Below are 16448 nucleotides of genomic sequence, written 5' to 3' on the forward strand. Positions count from 1 at the left end.
TTTGTTTTTTTGATGAAATTACTTGTTCAAATTTGCCACGATTTTTTATAACTACAATCAGCTGATATACCAGGGATACATCATAATTTCATCTGCTTAAGCACACCCATCGATGTCACTATCGATAACAACTATCGTTTCCATTAACATTTGCAAATAAAGCCGAAACTGTTAAAATAACAACAATGTTAAGGTTAACAGAACAATAATCACCACTGAACGAATCGGCTGCACGCGCTGTTATTGCTGCTCGTTCGTTGAAAATTGTTTAAATAAAAAACTTAAATACACAAGCAGCGAGACGATTGCGCTCAGTGGAACGCCGGCTGCTCGAAAAGAGAGTTCCTTGTTAGCGGACGAAAACCAAAAAGTGTACCGCGTGTGATCTAAGGCTGGAAAGCGCATAAAACAAAAAAATTAAAAAGTAAATGCTTATTAAACGTACTTGAAAAGAAAAAACTAAATATGTAATTGAATTTAATGAGAGAGTGCTGAAGTGTTGTGTGCGATTAACTGTGAACAGGAAATTTTTCTGGCTTTTTTGCCACATGTATTTTTATCGTATTTGTGTACTTTATCGATTACGTCGGCGCGCTCAGCATAAAATAAGAGAGAGAAGATGAAATGGGCGAGAAGATGAATGTGTGTAGCAAAACGGGTGTTTGGTCTGTTAATTTTTTTTGCCAGGGCGGTGGTGGTGGGATAACATAACAAACACGCACACACTTGTGTATCATCACACATTCACGCGCTCACATATGCATGCATGCATGTTTATATGTAAAAACCTTTGCCGCAAAAAAAATTTCACTAGAAATTTTGAAAGCGTTGGGCCGCGAAAAAAACCGGATATGATACTCTAAAGCTAAGCTTTCAAATGAAATGAAATGAAAAAAATTACCTGACTGTAACCGCATGTGAGTGTATGCGTATGTTTGAGTGAGTGTGCGTTGTGTCTAAGTATCTGAGCTCGTGTGCGTAGACAAATTGTCGCGTGTCTGGCATGCAATTAGCATTCAAATACGCGCATGCATATGTATGTATGCACATATGTATGTCTTTCCATGTTATTTAGTTTATTTTTCCTTCCCGGCACCTGCCAGCAGCGCAGCTGAAGTATAATATATTTTTCGCGTTTCGTTTTGTTACACATGTTTTTTTTTTGCCTTACCTCAATGTGGGCCTCCTTCTGCTCTTCTTACTCCTCCTCCTACTTAGCTCCTACCACTTTTAACATTAATGCGACAAGTGCATGGAGGCGACTGTTGAAGGTGTGAAATACGGAAGACAAAACAGAAGAAGAGAAGAAGAAACAGCAGCAGCCATTCATGAATGGATTGCATTCGCGCGCGTGTATGTGTGTGTGTATCAAGAGAGCAGCAGGCACGCTCTCTTGCTCTCCCCCTCTGTCGCACTTGATGTGTTTATGCAAAATCAATGGACCCAACTGGAAGGTCACTCTCTGCAAGCCAAGAAATTTATGCGCGCTTTCTATTTTCCTAATGCGGGTCAAAGTTTAAGAATACAAAAGTTTGAAAAATAAAAACAATTTAATAAAAAATGAAATTGTGCATGAGTGTGATTTTTGATTAGCATAAGAAGTCTCTATAATCAATGCCCTTTATTGTTTTTCTCTCTGTAGAAACTCGCCAACACACGCACACACAATCACAGAAAGCCCCACACATACACACAGTTAATCTCCTACTCAGACACCATACACAAGCGGCACAATGATCAACATGGACATTAGCGTAACGCCCAACTATTCGTATATCTTTGATTTCGAGAACGATTTCATACACCAGCGCACACGCAAATGGATGCTGGAAAACTGGACATGGGTCTTCTACTACTGCGGCATTTATATGGCCGTCATATTTGGGGGTCAGCATTTTATGCAAAATCGACCGAGGTAAGTTTATGCTAAGCTACTTATATGATATTCTTACATATAGTGTTAACTCGCTAAGGTGGGCGCTTAATAAATAACTGACGAATTAACAAAAAAAAGTTCAAGCTGAAGTAATATGGTTTAAAACGATGGAAATTAGAAAGGACATAACCTTTATAGTAGATTTTTACTATAGATAATACTGATCGTTGTAATAGGTTTTACTTTGTTAACTTCTTTTAATAATCTTTCGCATTTCATTTAATAGTTCATAGTTCACTCTTGCAAAGCATTTTCTGTTGCAAATGGTAATTTCCTTTTGCCTTTTCCACAAATACCTATTTCATTGTAGCTGTTCATTGACAAAGCTTTCCCCGTAGCTGATTTTGCCTTCTTGAATTTCGCATGCATTGTATAATTTGCCCTTTCGCTCACTCTCCCTCTATCTCTCTTGCTCTTTTATTGTTAACTGATTTTGACATTGAGCCAAAGTCCGACCCAAACACACATGTCCGGCTGTCTACCAGAAACCCTGAACCCATGTGCCTCATTTTCTTATTGGAGCGACGCAGCGTGTTCAATAAGATTTCATTTTCGTGGAATTCCGAAGTCATTTATTATGCAAATATTGATTGGTTAGTTGTACGTGTGTCTGGATAGTGAGAGATAAGCTTGACTTTCTGATAGGTCAGAATTAAGTTTTGTCCAGAGCAAACACGGTAATAGTATTTATCTGTGAGAAAGAGATGTATAAATATATATACCTCTGGACAACTTCATTTTGAACTTCAATTTACATACTGTTTTTAGACTTACAATTCCATTGCTATTAGAACTTCTCGGCGTATGGAAGCAACTCAACTGGTTATTCGGAATATAATATAATATCATATATGCAGAGGCAACTAGGTTTAATATCAGCTAATCTAATTAAAGTTAATTTTATATACACCTACATATACAGCTTTATATACATATATATACATGTTATATCTGCTATAATGTGGAATTTCAATAGAAATCTCGTACAGCTGCTTAAGCGTAATTATTATTAGCTCGACTCCCGCCTGTATTGCCATGTAAAGTGTTCGCAATTAATCTCCACCTGCCATTGGGGTCCCTCATTTATTTAGAAATTTCACCTGTGGCGAAGCTAATGAATGTAAATTATAGGGTCTAGATAGGGTTACGTTATGTTACGGCCAAGACAAACTTGGCTTTTATAATTCCTGAATAACCCCACAGCCAATAAACAAACAAATTTTCCACGTTAATTTGACCTCAAAAAATTGTTGCAATTTTTCCAAATTTTCCAAAGTGCAATTGCAACTGCGATTATGTAATTTGAACTGACGAATTGTCAATTGTCGTTGACTATTTGAATTGATGGTCGACATGCCAACCGACCCAACTAAGGGCGCACGCTATATAGACAGTCATTGACTATTTTGGAGTAATGATTACCTAGAAGAAAGTTTTTACTTTCAAGTGCAGACATCTGTGATGTAGAGTTTCCGTAATCGGAAAATTTAAACACATCTATTAGTTATGCCTTTTCCCAAATGGGAAAATGAAATGATGAATAGGCCAGAAACTAGTATGAGTTATATGGATCCAACCACTTTAAATACAATATTACACATTTTCACATAAAACCGGTATTTGCTTAACGCTAACTATGAACCAGGTCCAGCTCTTTTTCAGCTGGAATAAAATATGATTTTAATTAATTTCTGCTATAAGTTTGTCTGCTATAATCATATCTTTTTCACTTCTGTTTCACCAGTCAAAGTGAATTTATTCCCCAATTTACATGTCAAAATATTTTTGAATGTGAAAAGTTTTCAATAATTTTGTTTGTTGGCCTCAAACAATTGCAATTCCACTTGCCCCCATTAAATTCAGTTTCTTATCGCAAATGTTGTGACTCTTATGATCGACACATTATTTTCAAGGCAAAGTCGACAAATATAGCGGCAGACATGAGCTCGTCGATTCTCTTGCTATGTTTTTAGTGGAATCTGAAATCTTATATAATGATTATGAAGCGTGTCCCACACTTGAGACATGCCTACGCTTTTCTCTCTCTCTCTTTCCTCTTCTCTTTCTGTTTGAGATTGTCCAATCTGATGATTTCGCCTAGGGGCTTGGCTTACACGCTTACGCCTAGATTTGAAACGTTGACCATATAAATAAATACAGATATATATATAAGTCTGCTATATGCACATACAGGTATATTTATTCCCTATTTGGTTTGCTTTACACTTGAAATATTGTTCCAATATTTACACATATTGGACTTGGTACAGAAAGGTGTAAATGGGATATGTTTGTACGGCGTTCAGCACGGATCGCTGATCTGCGTCAGTCAAATGGGCTTTACACAAAAATAATGAAATGTGCATTTAACACGCTTTATAAATTGCGCGATCTGAGATCATCTTTAGATATATAATTTTATCTGCCAACTTTAACCAACGATCTTTGAGTTGCCCTCAAACTGCGAATTTTTTGCGCTCTGTGATTTCTATTGCAATTAGCTCAAATATATATTATATATATACTTTATGCAGTATATATATATATATATATATATATATATATATATATATATATATATATATATATATATATTCATATGGGTCTGTTATCAGTTCATGTTCTCGCCATGTGGTACGCGCTTATCAAACGAATTCAGCACAATGTTGGGGCCACAGAAACCGACAAATAAAGAGAGTCCAACACGCTGACTGTCGTAATTGTTTATGATATCATGTACCATGATTCACGATAGGGGCAAACTATATAGTAATTCGATCACCGGTTGCACACTCAAAAAAAACGGTAAATGGTACAGTGCGCACTCGTTAGGCATACTTCTTCTTGGAATGAGAATCGCCTAGAAGGGCTTGTTTACGCAACTTTTAACTCTGTGGCTTTCAGCAAAAGTGTAAATGTGTTTACATATAGTTTGCGTTCTCTTCAGATTGTCTATATACCGGTGCTCGACACTAAACGTAGAAGGTTTGATATATTTCAAAAAGTTAGTTTCCTTTTTAGCGAGTGTACACTGTGTATTTACATACATTTGGCATAGTCGTTTTCCACTTGGAGCCTCAATTCAAAGTCATTTAAATGTGGCCCATGTTTTTACCCAAATGCGAGTGCAGCACACATGACCATTCAAATTACACACACACACACACACACACACACACACACACACACACACACACACACACACATACATACATACATACATACATACATACATATATATACATATAGTTAGTTGTAAATTCGAATTCAACTGAGAAACATGTCACAAGTGGGCGTGTCCCTGGCTGCTTGGCAACGTGGCAAGTGCCGAAGAGGGGCGCAGGACATTCAATTACCACAAGGCAGCATTGCTACATGTTTACACTGGCCAACATGAAATGCAAAACAAAATAAACATATAATTGTGCACACATAATTAAGAGGAATAACAAAACAAAATCTAATGTGTGCAAATATTTTGTTGCTCAGTGTAGTTCGGCCTCGGCGCGTGTTGCGTGTGCTCTTCGTATATGAAATGGTGAGGCTACAGAATCTACAGTCTGTCCACGTGTGGGTGTGTGGGCGTGAATCGTCACACACAGAGAGGGAAAGAGAGAAGCTAAAGTTCTAGCTTTATAGCCATATAAGGTACAAGTATTAAGCATATGTCATAGAGGTAATATTTCAGCTAAGTTGGGAAACAAATATTTGGCATTAGTTTTCAACTCTGATAATTCCAGTTGAATAACAATGAGTTCCTTTATTATAATGAATTGAGGAAAAACAATTATTGTGTTGGCTTTTTTGTGAAATTGCATTGTCAAGTGTGAGAATTGGGTGCTTTCGGTTCATTTGCCAAAAACTAATTCAAGTAAATTGCTTAGGTGTTTCCAATAATAACCGTTAAACTAGGCAAAATATGAATATGCTTAATTATACAGACTTATACTCGAAAAAAAAGCAATAAAGTACAACTTTTTGTTTTAGAATCAGAAATGTATTTTATTTTATTTAAAAACCGAGTAAGTGGGAGTAGGCCACTGTAGAAAATTAGTTTATTTTCGTACCAGCCCACATAAAAACCAAACAATAACTGTAAGTGTGTGTGAGTATGCGTGTTTGTGTGTGAAAATTACAGAGCAGTACGCACGCCTGCCCTATAAATACCCCGGCCTCAATTTAACCCTACATAGGCAAACAATAAATGAAAAAATGTCCCTTTATGTGGTTCCAGCACGCAATCACCTAAATTTCCCCCTTCGGCGCACAGTGTCCTGGCGCGTGAAAGAAGAGGATATTATATTTAAAATATTAATTAATGCCGTATATGGAAATGACGTGTCGAGTGGGCGTGTCGGCAAAAATAATTACGGCAAGCATTGCAATTACAAGTGGCAACAGTCACTACAACAGTTATATGTATACAACATACATAGACAGATAGATACATATGTATATTAGGCTTTTATTGAGCGCAAACAGCAATAAATTTTGATGCCGTATGTAAAAGTGAAACTTTAAAGGTTGCCACAAGAAATAAACCGTTAGCTGTGACAAGTCTCGGTGGTAGAAGAGAGAAAGAGTGAGTGTGAGAGAGAGCGTGTTACTAAAGTGTGTCATTTAAATATTTATGAAAGCCTACGTAACAACAAAAACAACTACCAGGAATGTAATCAAAGCAGAAATTCAATTCTGCCTTTCCGCGGCTGCATCAAAAGCTCAGCTAAGATCAGCTCTGTCTCCGACTCTCTCGCTCTCTGCATGTGCAGCAGCATCTGTGTTGATCATGCCACATTTACGCTTTTACTTTCGACATCAATTTATGTTGTTTACCTTTTTAATTACTACAGCTGCACCTGTTCGCTCGCATTGCTGTCATTCTCCAAAAATTTGCGCATTGCTGACCTTTATAACACTTAAACAATCTGTTACGTTCTCTTTCTCCCTCACACTCTCTCTTTACATACTATTATGAGTTTGGCAACTTTAGGATAAGATAAGGCTTCTAATATGTGATATTAGTCTAGACAGTTTTTTTCTAATAGGAATTTTGAATCTGAAGCACACACACTCATCGCACCTGTTAATTAATCATAAGCTTTAAATTATCTTTGTGGAAGGGTTTATCAAAACATATTAAATTCATTCATTTAAAGTTGCAATTGGGGTTAGCTTTAGCTCTGACCCTGACAAGATTACGCAAGTGCAGCAATAATATTGGTCAATAGGTCAACTATTAAAGACGTGCATAATAATTATGCATAAATAAATTAAAATAAAATTAAGTTGACAGTAACTAAAACAGGGAAACCGCAAAAACAAATGTTGCAATGCAACAACAAAATGTTGGCCAAATTAAAATGAGAGAAACACAAAAATTGAATTGCCGTCAACTGCTGCGAGACAATGTTGCGAATTGGTGGCCCAAAAGGCAAAACGAAAACAGCAACAACAAAACTGCAAATCAGCCATAAAGAAATACATACATATTTCATATATAAACATACATACATACACACATACACACACACGCGCGCGCACGCATACCTACTTGAATGTGTATCAGCATGTCTGCATAAATCAAGTCCGAAAAAAGCAAACAATAGTCAACTGTAACAAACATTTGATTACGTTTGCCTCATTTTAAGTCGTCTCTCGGCTGCTCTCTCTTACACTGTGTCACTCTCTCTGTGTGTGTGTGTGTGTGCTGCCACTCTCTCTTTCTGTGTGTGTGTGTGTGCTGCCACTCTCTCTCTCTCTTTGTTTACAGTTTGTGCAGCTTGCATAATTCCTAAAAAGTCCAGCGCATTGCAAAATCTGGTTTCGCTCATTGTCAAGGAGGGGAGAGAGAGCAGCGAACAGACTACGCCGCTAACTAAATTTCTCTCACTCTCACGCAAGCAACTGCCATTGCTTATGCAATTTTTGCGAAGTGAAAACTGACATTGGAATTTGGGCGGTCACCTCTTCCCTCCACCCCAGCAAGTATCACTAATCGGGCAGATCGCTACACCCAAAATGCGAGCGCAGCAAACCGGACACAAAGTAGGCGCCGGTCCGCCACACCGCGCACTCAAACACGGGGACGACCTGTGCCCTATCAAAAATTGAGCTTCAAAGGGACATTTACAGTCCCCTCTGCCGAGAAGCCAAGCTGCCAAGCGATTAGCAAGGCCTATTGGTTTTCCTTACTCATTATGTTTTGGCACGACTGGAACAATGCGGCCATAGCGCGAGTCATGAACGTGCAGCCTAAACCTTTTGGGAATTTTAGGGGTAGCAAAAGTGTTGAAATTCCCAACTGCAGCATCGCTGAGCGTTGCCGTTGCGAGAAATTGCCATTGCTTGATTTGTTTAACTAAAACGAATCAAATTTGTGGCTTTTTACTGAATTGTTCCAGAATCTAGATATGGTTTGCTACAGCATAGCTGTAAATTAATAGAGCGGCGAGTAGATGTGGCAATCTTAGCAGCAGCACACGCAGCTTAATTGCCCATTGTGTTTCTTATCTGTGACAATTTAGAGCTATGATAGATATATATTATACAGACAACAACGCCTGGCATGCAAATCCCTCAACTTGTTTGTTGATTAGTCTAAATCCAGCTTTGTTTGAACTACTGATTTTGTAGTACTTACAATTTTGTATTAGTGTTGAGTAATTCCAAAAAAATTCAAGAATACGTCACCATTTCCTATAGATTGAATTTAAAGCTTCAAATATAGCAAAGTTAGTCATACGCATACCTAAAAACTTTGGACTCAAAAACTTTTGCCTATAAACAAGTTTCACACTTGTGGAAATTAACTAGAAAGCTTATTGATGTATGAGCTCTAAGGAAATACACTTGATATATGTCACATTTATGGCACATACTTATACAACTGATAAATATTACGTATATCCAGCAACCGCTAACATTTTCACTTAGAATTAGAGATTGGATTCATTATTGAAATTTAAGTTTTTTCTTGTTTAGTTAATATTGCTTGACCCATTAAGCTCTGCGTGTCTAAAAATGTGTGTAAAATTACGCGTAATGAAAAGAACACGCCACATTCCGTCCAGCTCCTCCGTCTCCACAGCTACGATAAATCATTATCAATATATTTGTTTTTGGTTTGCCTGGTATTATAAGTGATTTTTATGAGTAATACGAGCGATAAGATTTGTGGCAGACAAAAAGTTTTTCCCTTTTTTGAGAGAGCGTAACAAAATATTATTTGAATTGTATTTTAATTGCATTTGGCGATCAATAGAAATACTATTGATAGATTAGCTTGCTGACTAAGTCGTTGACTGATTATTTAGTTTCTTTTTACTATATATAACATATATATATATTTACACATATGTATGTACTTACTGTTGGCCGGCTTTTAACTCAGACCCGGCACGCCCTTGAGTCATGCTCTTTCCATGTTGACGAATTTACGGGCTACTCAACAATAAACAGAGATCGCTTTATATATATATATCAATATATATATACTGTTTAACGCTCATTAAACATGCGAAACATGTTCGGAGCTCTGGGGAATCTTGCGATGAAAAAAACTTCATTAAATATAATCAAAAACAAATTATTAACTTTGGGAACTTTTTAGCACATGTTTTAGCTATATAATGAATATATATACCAGAGGTGAAAAATTATAATAAAAATATATGCAATATATCAATTTCCTATATGAGAGTTGAACGATCGTTCAACATGCATATAGGAAATTGATATATTGCATATATTTTTATTATAATTTTTATAATTTTATAATTTATATATATATATATATATATATATATATATATATATATTTACAATCTTCCGGGATTAAACACTAATCAAAATTAATTATTGATGAAGATCTGTATAATATATCTATCTTTAGAACTTGAGATTATTATAAAATAATATAGTCAAGAATCAATGATTAAATGAAATGTGAAGTGTTTCAGCTTAATGCAAAGTTCTTAGTCTTAATACCTAATCGTTGATCAATCAGAACACTTTCGAATTATAAATGATCAGGTAATACTGGCATATGATACAGCAAACATCTAATCAATGCACCGCTTAATAATGTTTAGCCTAAACATGAGCAATCTCAGCTTCTTGGTCAGTTAGGCAATCATCAAAGAAGATCAGTTCATGTTTCTATGGAGAATATTTATGCTTTCTAAAGACTCTGCGTAACTAAGCATTTTGTCCTTCTTGAAGGGTATATATACTATATATAGTATATATATAAAATGATCGTAAATGTCGTGCCGATCGCGCCATTTAAATAGATTTTCTTGTTTGTCGATTCACAAATGCTGAGAGATCTGATAATTGAAATCAAAATGCTTTGACTTCGTGTTAACCTTAAATGATTAGCCAGATAACACATATATATGCATATATATATATATATATATATATATATATATATATATATATATATATATGTATGTATGTATGTATTTATACGCATATATGTTTTATTAGTGGGGCCAAGGAGTGAACGCGTGTCGCGTAAATTAAGTTTGATCTTCAGGCCAACTAAGTAGCTAAATGATAAACACTTCATAAATACTAAATGCGATTCTGTATGAATGACAAATGATTATTGTTGTTGCTGTTGCTATTGTTGTTTGCTCCCACAGTGACAGCAGCCCCGCCCTATTTACTAACTTAACTGAAACTCAACTTCAAAGTTTGTTGATCTTTGCTTATTGCAATGCAATATTTGCATATTCATGATCAGTCAAAGTCACACGAAAAGCTATGACGAGAGGTAGTCAAGAGTTGGAGTTGACGTCAACGGTCCAAGTCAAGAATGTTTTAGAATTATATGAACTAATTCATATTTTACAAAGCTCAGAATTTATGAATGAAAGAAACGTGACTTAAACTGATTGTAGCTCTGATTTAACTTTGCATCTCACTCGCTCGGCCTTTTATTTTCAGATTTCAACTACGTGGCCCGTTAATCATATGGAACACTCTCTTAGCCATGTTCAGCATAATGGGTGCTGCACGCACTGCGCCTGAGCTGCTGCACGTTCTACGCCATTATGGACTATTCCATTCAGTCTGTGTGCCCAGGTAAAGTATTTGAATATCATTGCAAGCTATAAGCATTAGAGACTAATTATGCGCTCTCTCTCTCCCACTCTCCCCTACGCTCCTGCAGTTATATTGAGCAAGATCGTGTGTGCGGCTTCTGGACCTGGTTATTTGTGCTGAGCAAACTGCCGGAGTTGGGCGATACGATATTCATCGTATTGCGTAAGCAACCCTTGATCTTCCTGCACTGGTATCATCACATCACTGTGCTGATCTACTCGTGGTTCAGCTACACCGAGTACACTAGTTCCGCCCGTTGGTTCATAGTGATGAACTACTGCGTGCATTCCGTGATGTACAGCTACTATGCGCTGAAGGCGGCTCGCTTCAATCCCCCACGTTTCATCTCAATGATCATTACGTCACTGCAGCTGACACAAATGATCATCGGCTGTGCGATCAACGTGTGGGCGAATGGATTCTTGAAGACGCACGGCACACAATCGTGCAATATATCACAGCGCAATATCAATCTATCGATTGCCATGTACTTCAGCTACTTTGTGCTGTTCGCACGCTTCTTCTACAAGGCTTACCTGTCGCCAGGTGGCCACAAGAGTCGTCGCATGGCTGCCTCGCTGGTCGCACAGAATACGGCCAAATTGTCGAGTCCCATATCCACATCCGATGCGAACGTTATGTCTAACAAATATGTGGGCGAAGACGCTCAAGCAGCATATATGCGCAAAGCGAAGGCACAGTAGAGCCTAACTATCGTGTACCATCCGCCCCTCTTCCCTCTGAAAACAATCGGCTAAGGACATTTTATTTATGCATTAGCGGGATGTAAAAGTTGTTTTTTTAGTTTTAAATCAGGCGAAACTCAACACATACACACACACCTATACGCTGGCGCACATACGAGGGGCGTTTGATCAATTTTAATTATAAGTTTAGAGTTTTACCAGGCAAAACTGGCTTTCACACACATACCCATCTATATATATGTATAATTCTCCACATATATATATTTATATAATGTCATGTACATAATGAAATTGAAAATTTGAAGCCAAGTCAAGTCAGTTAGGTGTTTTTTGTAAAAAGGTAGCGATGAAATGGAAGAATTTTTGCCAGCCCATAAAGAAGAATCAGCTATATATATATATATATATATATATATATATATATATATATATCTACTATATCTGTAAATTCAGCCCCGAGCCGTGTGCAGTTTAAGCCTAAAGTTTGTGTCCTAAACATCAAGAATAGTTTTCCATTTTTCATTTTGATTTCTTACTGTAAAAAAGAAGAGAATAAAATAATAATTAAAGTTCATATTTTACATTCACATTCACAAATGATGTTCAGATCCTACAAATACCTATCTATATAAAACTAACTCTATATTCATATATAATTCTAACTGTTCTGTTCTATTCGATATTCTGGTCAAAGAAATCGAAAGTCCACAAAAATAATTCAATTTTTTTAGGTTAGTATTCAAATTGCGCAAATTGTTAAAACAAAAAATAAGAAAATGAAGAAAACATAAACTATATTCAATAACTAATTTTTGATAAAGAAAAAAAACGAAATAACAAAAAAAGTGGCAGGGGCATGCATTTAGTTTCGATTTATTAATTTTTGAAAAAATTTGTAATGAACCAGATCAAAAAAAGTTTCTAACGGCAAAGAAGAACGTAACAATGAAAAAAAGCAAATGTTTAAATTATATATCTATATTTGTAAGAAAAACGATAAAAAAAAAAACACAAAAACAAGCAAAAAGTCCTACTTGAAAAGTTAATTTAGTATATACGAAGCAGACAACAAGAGACGTAGAAAAAGAGAGAGAAAAGAAGAGAAAGCGGAAGCAAACAGGAATTCGCATGCGTTCCTAAAAGACAGTCATAAGAAACAAACAAAAAAAACCAAACAAAAAAACAAAAAAAATGTGAACACAAAATTCTAAAACAAACGGAATTTTTTGTCGGGTAAAAATTTAGTAAACAACAAAAAGGAAAAAAGCTTAGAAAACGGATAAATAAAACGTAACAAAAGGAAAAGGAAATAACAACTGTGTCTCATTTCATATTTATTTCAGATTGTATTCTGGCTCTGTTATATATCAGAGGTAAGGAGTTGTATAACAGCAAAAGGGTAAGGAATGACAAGTTGCTAAAACTACTCCAATTGGAATTTTAACATGAATCCGATGTATGTCAAAACATCTTGTATAACAGCACAACAGTTGCTACAGTTATTCCGATCGGATTTACACATTTCTATCCATTGCTCCTATTGGAATTGAAAGAGAAAGGGATCCCACAAAACTTAATCTTAGTTTGCTAAGACTAAGTTTTGTGGGATCCCTTTCTCTTGCAATTCCAATAGGAGCAATGGATAGAAATTTTTTTAATATTTAACTATAAAATAATTTTTGTTTACGTGTCATATTGACATTGGCAGTATTCCAGTATACCGTAAATAATTTTTAAATTTCAGTTGATCTAGGTTCAAATCTAAATTTGAACCTCACCTAAACCCAATTTACTAACTAATGACAAAGCAAAATGCTTAAGGGGGAAAAACATTTATTTCTTGTGGAAAAATGTTTTACTACTACATTGATGTATACATATATTTATAATATTAATCTTTTGTCTTTTTCTTTATAGAGAAAATGTAATTCTCCAAAAATGTTACGATAATTAAAATATCGGTAAAATTTTGTAATACTAGACTAGAAAATGTTTTGCTAAAATACTTAATAAGTATCTTTTGCGTGAGTGTGTGTGTGTGTTTGTGTCTCTGTGAGTGTGTTTGTGTGTGTAACTGTATCTAAGTAAACGCACATTTGAAGACCCTAGAACCTAGACATTATTATAATTATTAGTAATATATGATAGATTACAAAAAGATCCGGCTAAGCTCTAAAGTATTACACATACACTACATATGGCATATATGTAAGTATTTTATGATGCATGCATATTAGTATATATATTATTCTTATATGAGAAAACAACCGCAAGTTGAGTCCAACCAAAGTTCCAGTTGGAATAATTCAAATGAAAAGAATGTCTTTTGGCTTCTTTTTTTTTTTCTTCAAGTGTATAATTCAATGCTTCTTTTTTAATGCATATAAACAGTATTAAGTATAAACAAAAACAATAAGTTATAAAAAAAGTTTTAGAGCAATGCAAAAAATGAGCAAAATAATAAAAAAAAAACTAACCACAACTTTTTTCTAGTTATTTGCGACTACATTTAATAATTTTTTTTCTTTTTTTAGTTTGTAGTTTGTTGTTGCGTTTCGCATTGTCCCTTGAGCTATGCGTGTTTACTTTATGTTATTTCGTTTTCTTTAGCTTTAATTGAATTACAATTTTGAATTTTAGTCATCAAATTGTATAAAAATGAAAAGCAAATGTTGGCTAAGAATTTGATGTGAATGTTACTTGTGTTGTTGGCGCTCATGGTTCTTTGCTTGGATTGGTTGTTGTTGTTGCTGTTATTGGTTTCTTAACTCGTTCACTCTCCTCGTGTTACTTTTGCTGCTGTTGTTGTTGATAAACAGCCTCCCGATATTTGCTTCATTTGCGTCGACTGCACACAGTGCTCCAGCCTCCAGAGTCCAATTGGTGTTGGTGCCTTGGAACTTTGCTGCTGCTGCTGCTGTTGGTGCTGCTGCTGCTGCTGCTGCTTTTGTTGTTATTAATAGTGGAAGCAACGTGTATAGTAGACGCGGCAGCATCATCTCACTTTTTACCGGGAGGCGCTATTGGTTGGCCGCGCTCCTTGCCACGTAATTTTATGCCAAGCACACGTTCCATTTTGCCAAGTATCAAATTGTTGGGAATGCCACGACCAGCTTCATAATCCGTAACCACCTGCTGTTTCTCGCAGATTTTCTAAATCAAATATGTAAAACTTATTTATTTTTTATTTTGAAATTTCTTTAAATTTATCTTTACCGTGGCCAAGTCCTTTTGGCTCATACCCTTGCCTTGGCGTCCTTGTTGAATTATTTTGCCAACATCTAACGGTATCTTGTCATGCCGCAATTCTTCAGTCTCACGATCCAGCTTGGCAGTGTTCTTAGTAGTCACATGCTGCTTGTTGGTGCCAGCACCATCTAGTAGAAAGTATAAACGCGTTCTAATTAGACCAATCAATAACAGTGAAGATGCCTTGAGAGGCAGCTCTTTCCAAACTACATTTGAGATATGTGTAAGAGCTGGTTCATAAACCGAATTAGTAGTGGAGACATTTATCTATATTAGCTGAAATCCAATTGAAGAAAACATACATTCTAATTAGACCTATTTATACCCGAATTTAATACAGTGAACCCACGCTGGCAAGCAAGCATTTTATATTTTTACTCAAAAATAAATTTATAATATATTCAGAAACTGAATTAGCACAGTCTTCTTTCAAATTAGTACGAAGCCAAGATGAGCAGAAACTGATTAGAAATCCGATCCGGCTGACAGATTTTAGTTGTCAACAAAAAAAGCAAATAAACTCCACAATCAAATATAAATAACAAATTTTATAATTTGAATAAAAATCTTAGTATTCCAATAATGTAGACTGCAAATGCTCAAAATTTGGCCAATCGCTTTTCGTTATTTAAAGTTTTCACTGTATTTCGTTTGTAGGTCAGCGCCAGACTGTGGCTAAAATGGCCGGCTATCATTTAATTGAGGAGTCGCAAAGCTTTCAAAAGTTTAAAAATGCAAAAATGTGGCGAAATTCAACAAATACATGTATAAATATACACATATATATACACACACATGCCAAATAAGACACTTTTAAAACGCTTAAAACAACAAATGCCACGCCATTCACATGGATTGCTACAGTTCCCACCCACCGGCCCTGTCAAAAAAAAAATAAGACAGCACAGACAACCGACCTCAGCGGTTAGAAGTTGGGTTACCTTCGCCATGGTTTACTTTTACTCACATTTTTGCTGCGTATCAACGGCAACACCTTGGCGGCGTGCCTGATTAACAGCTGATTCGGTCTTCAGTTGGCTAGACTTTGGGGCCTTTTTCCTTAAAACAGTTACCGTATCCCAGTCCGACATCTTTTTATTTTTGTATGGCGTAAATATGAAATAAACATTGAACGTGTAGCAAAAAGTGAGCGGCACATTTACGTGAATGACAAATAACTTACATTTGACTGCTTTGTTATTAATGCTTTACTTAATATGAATATATATAGTGACTATTTTGTAATTAAAACTAGAAATTCCAGAACTATCTATATATGTGTGTGAAATATCTGTACGGTGTGACTCGAAGAGTCGTATAGTTGTTTGAGAGCTGAACTAGTTCGATAGGCTGAAATTGAACATATTTTTGATTCACGTGAAGTAGGCTGTGCGCTATTTTTCTACTCACTTGATGTTGGCTGCACGCTATTCGGAGCGAACGCT

General features: G+C 35.9%; 2 protein-coding genes and 1 non-coding gene across 3 annotated transcripts; 1 reads left to right on the top strand and 2 right to left on the bottom strand.

Moving 5' to 3' along the window:
• Positions 1 to 236: 236 nt before the first annotated feature.
• LOC111592445 (elongation of very long chain fatty acids protein 6) lies at positions 237 to 12946 on the top strand. Its single transcript, XM_023304628.2, has 4 exons — positions 237 to 424; positions 1643 to 1915; positions 10889 to 11026; positions 11115 to 12946. Exons 2-4 carry the CDS (start codon positions 1734 to 1736, stop codon positions 11749 to 11751), a joined length of 957 nt encoding a protein of 318 aa, XP_023160396.1. The 5' UTR covers positions 237 to 424; positions 1643 to 1733; the 3' UTR covers positions 11752 to 12946.
• Positions 7933 to 8145, bottom strand: LOC111592460. The gene has a single exon (XR_002750957.2). It is a non-coding gene; the product is annotated as a U12 minor spliceosomal RNA (small nuclear RNA).
• Positions 12947 to 14474: 1528 nt separating the features above from the next.
• LOC111592455 (endothelial differentiation-related factor 1 homolog) lies at positions 14475 to 16353 on the bottom strand. The gene is made up of 4 exons (XM_023304644.1): positions 16187 to 16353; positions 15971 to 16094; positions 14971 to 15131; positions 14475 to 14907 (listed from the first exon to the last, which is right to left on the bottom strand). Exons 2-4 carry the CDS (start codon positions 16092 to 16094, stop codon positions 14755 to 14757), a joined length of 438 nt encoding a protein of 145 aa, XP_023160412.1. The 5' UTR covers positions 16187 to 16353; the 3' UTR covers positions 14475 to 14754.
• Between the last annotated feature and the right edge of the window lie 95 nt (positions 16354 to 16448).

The sequence above is a fragment of the Drosophila hydei genome, unplaced genomic scaffold, assembly GCF_003285905.1.
Source record: "Drosophila hydei strain 15085-1641.00,03,60 unplaced genomic scaffold, DhydRS2 tig00008140-arrow-arrow-pilon, whole genome shotgun sequence".
Lineage (NCBI taxonomy): Eukaryota > Metazoa > Arthropoda > Insecta > Diptera > Drosophilidae > Drosophila > Drosophila hydei.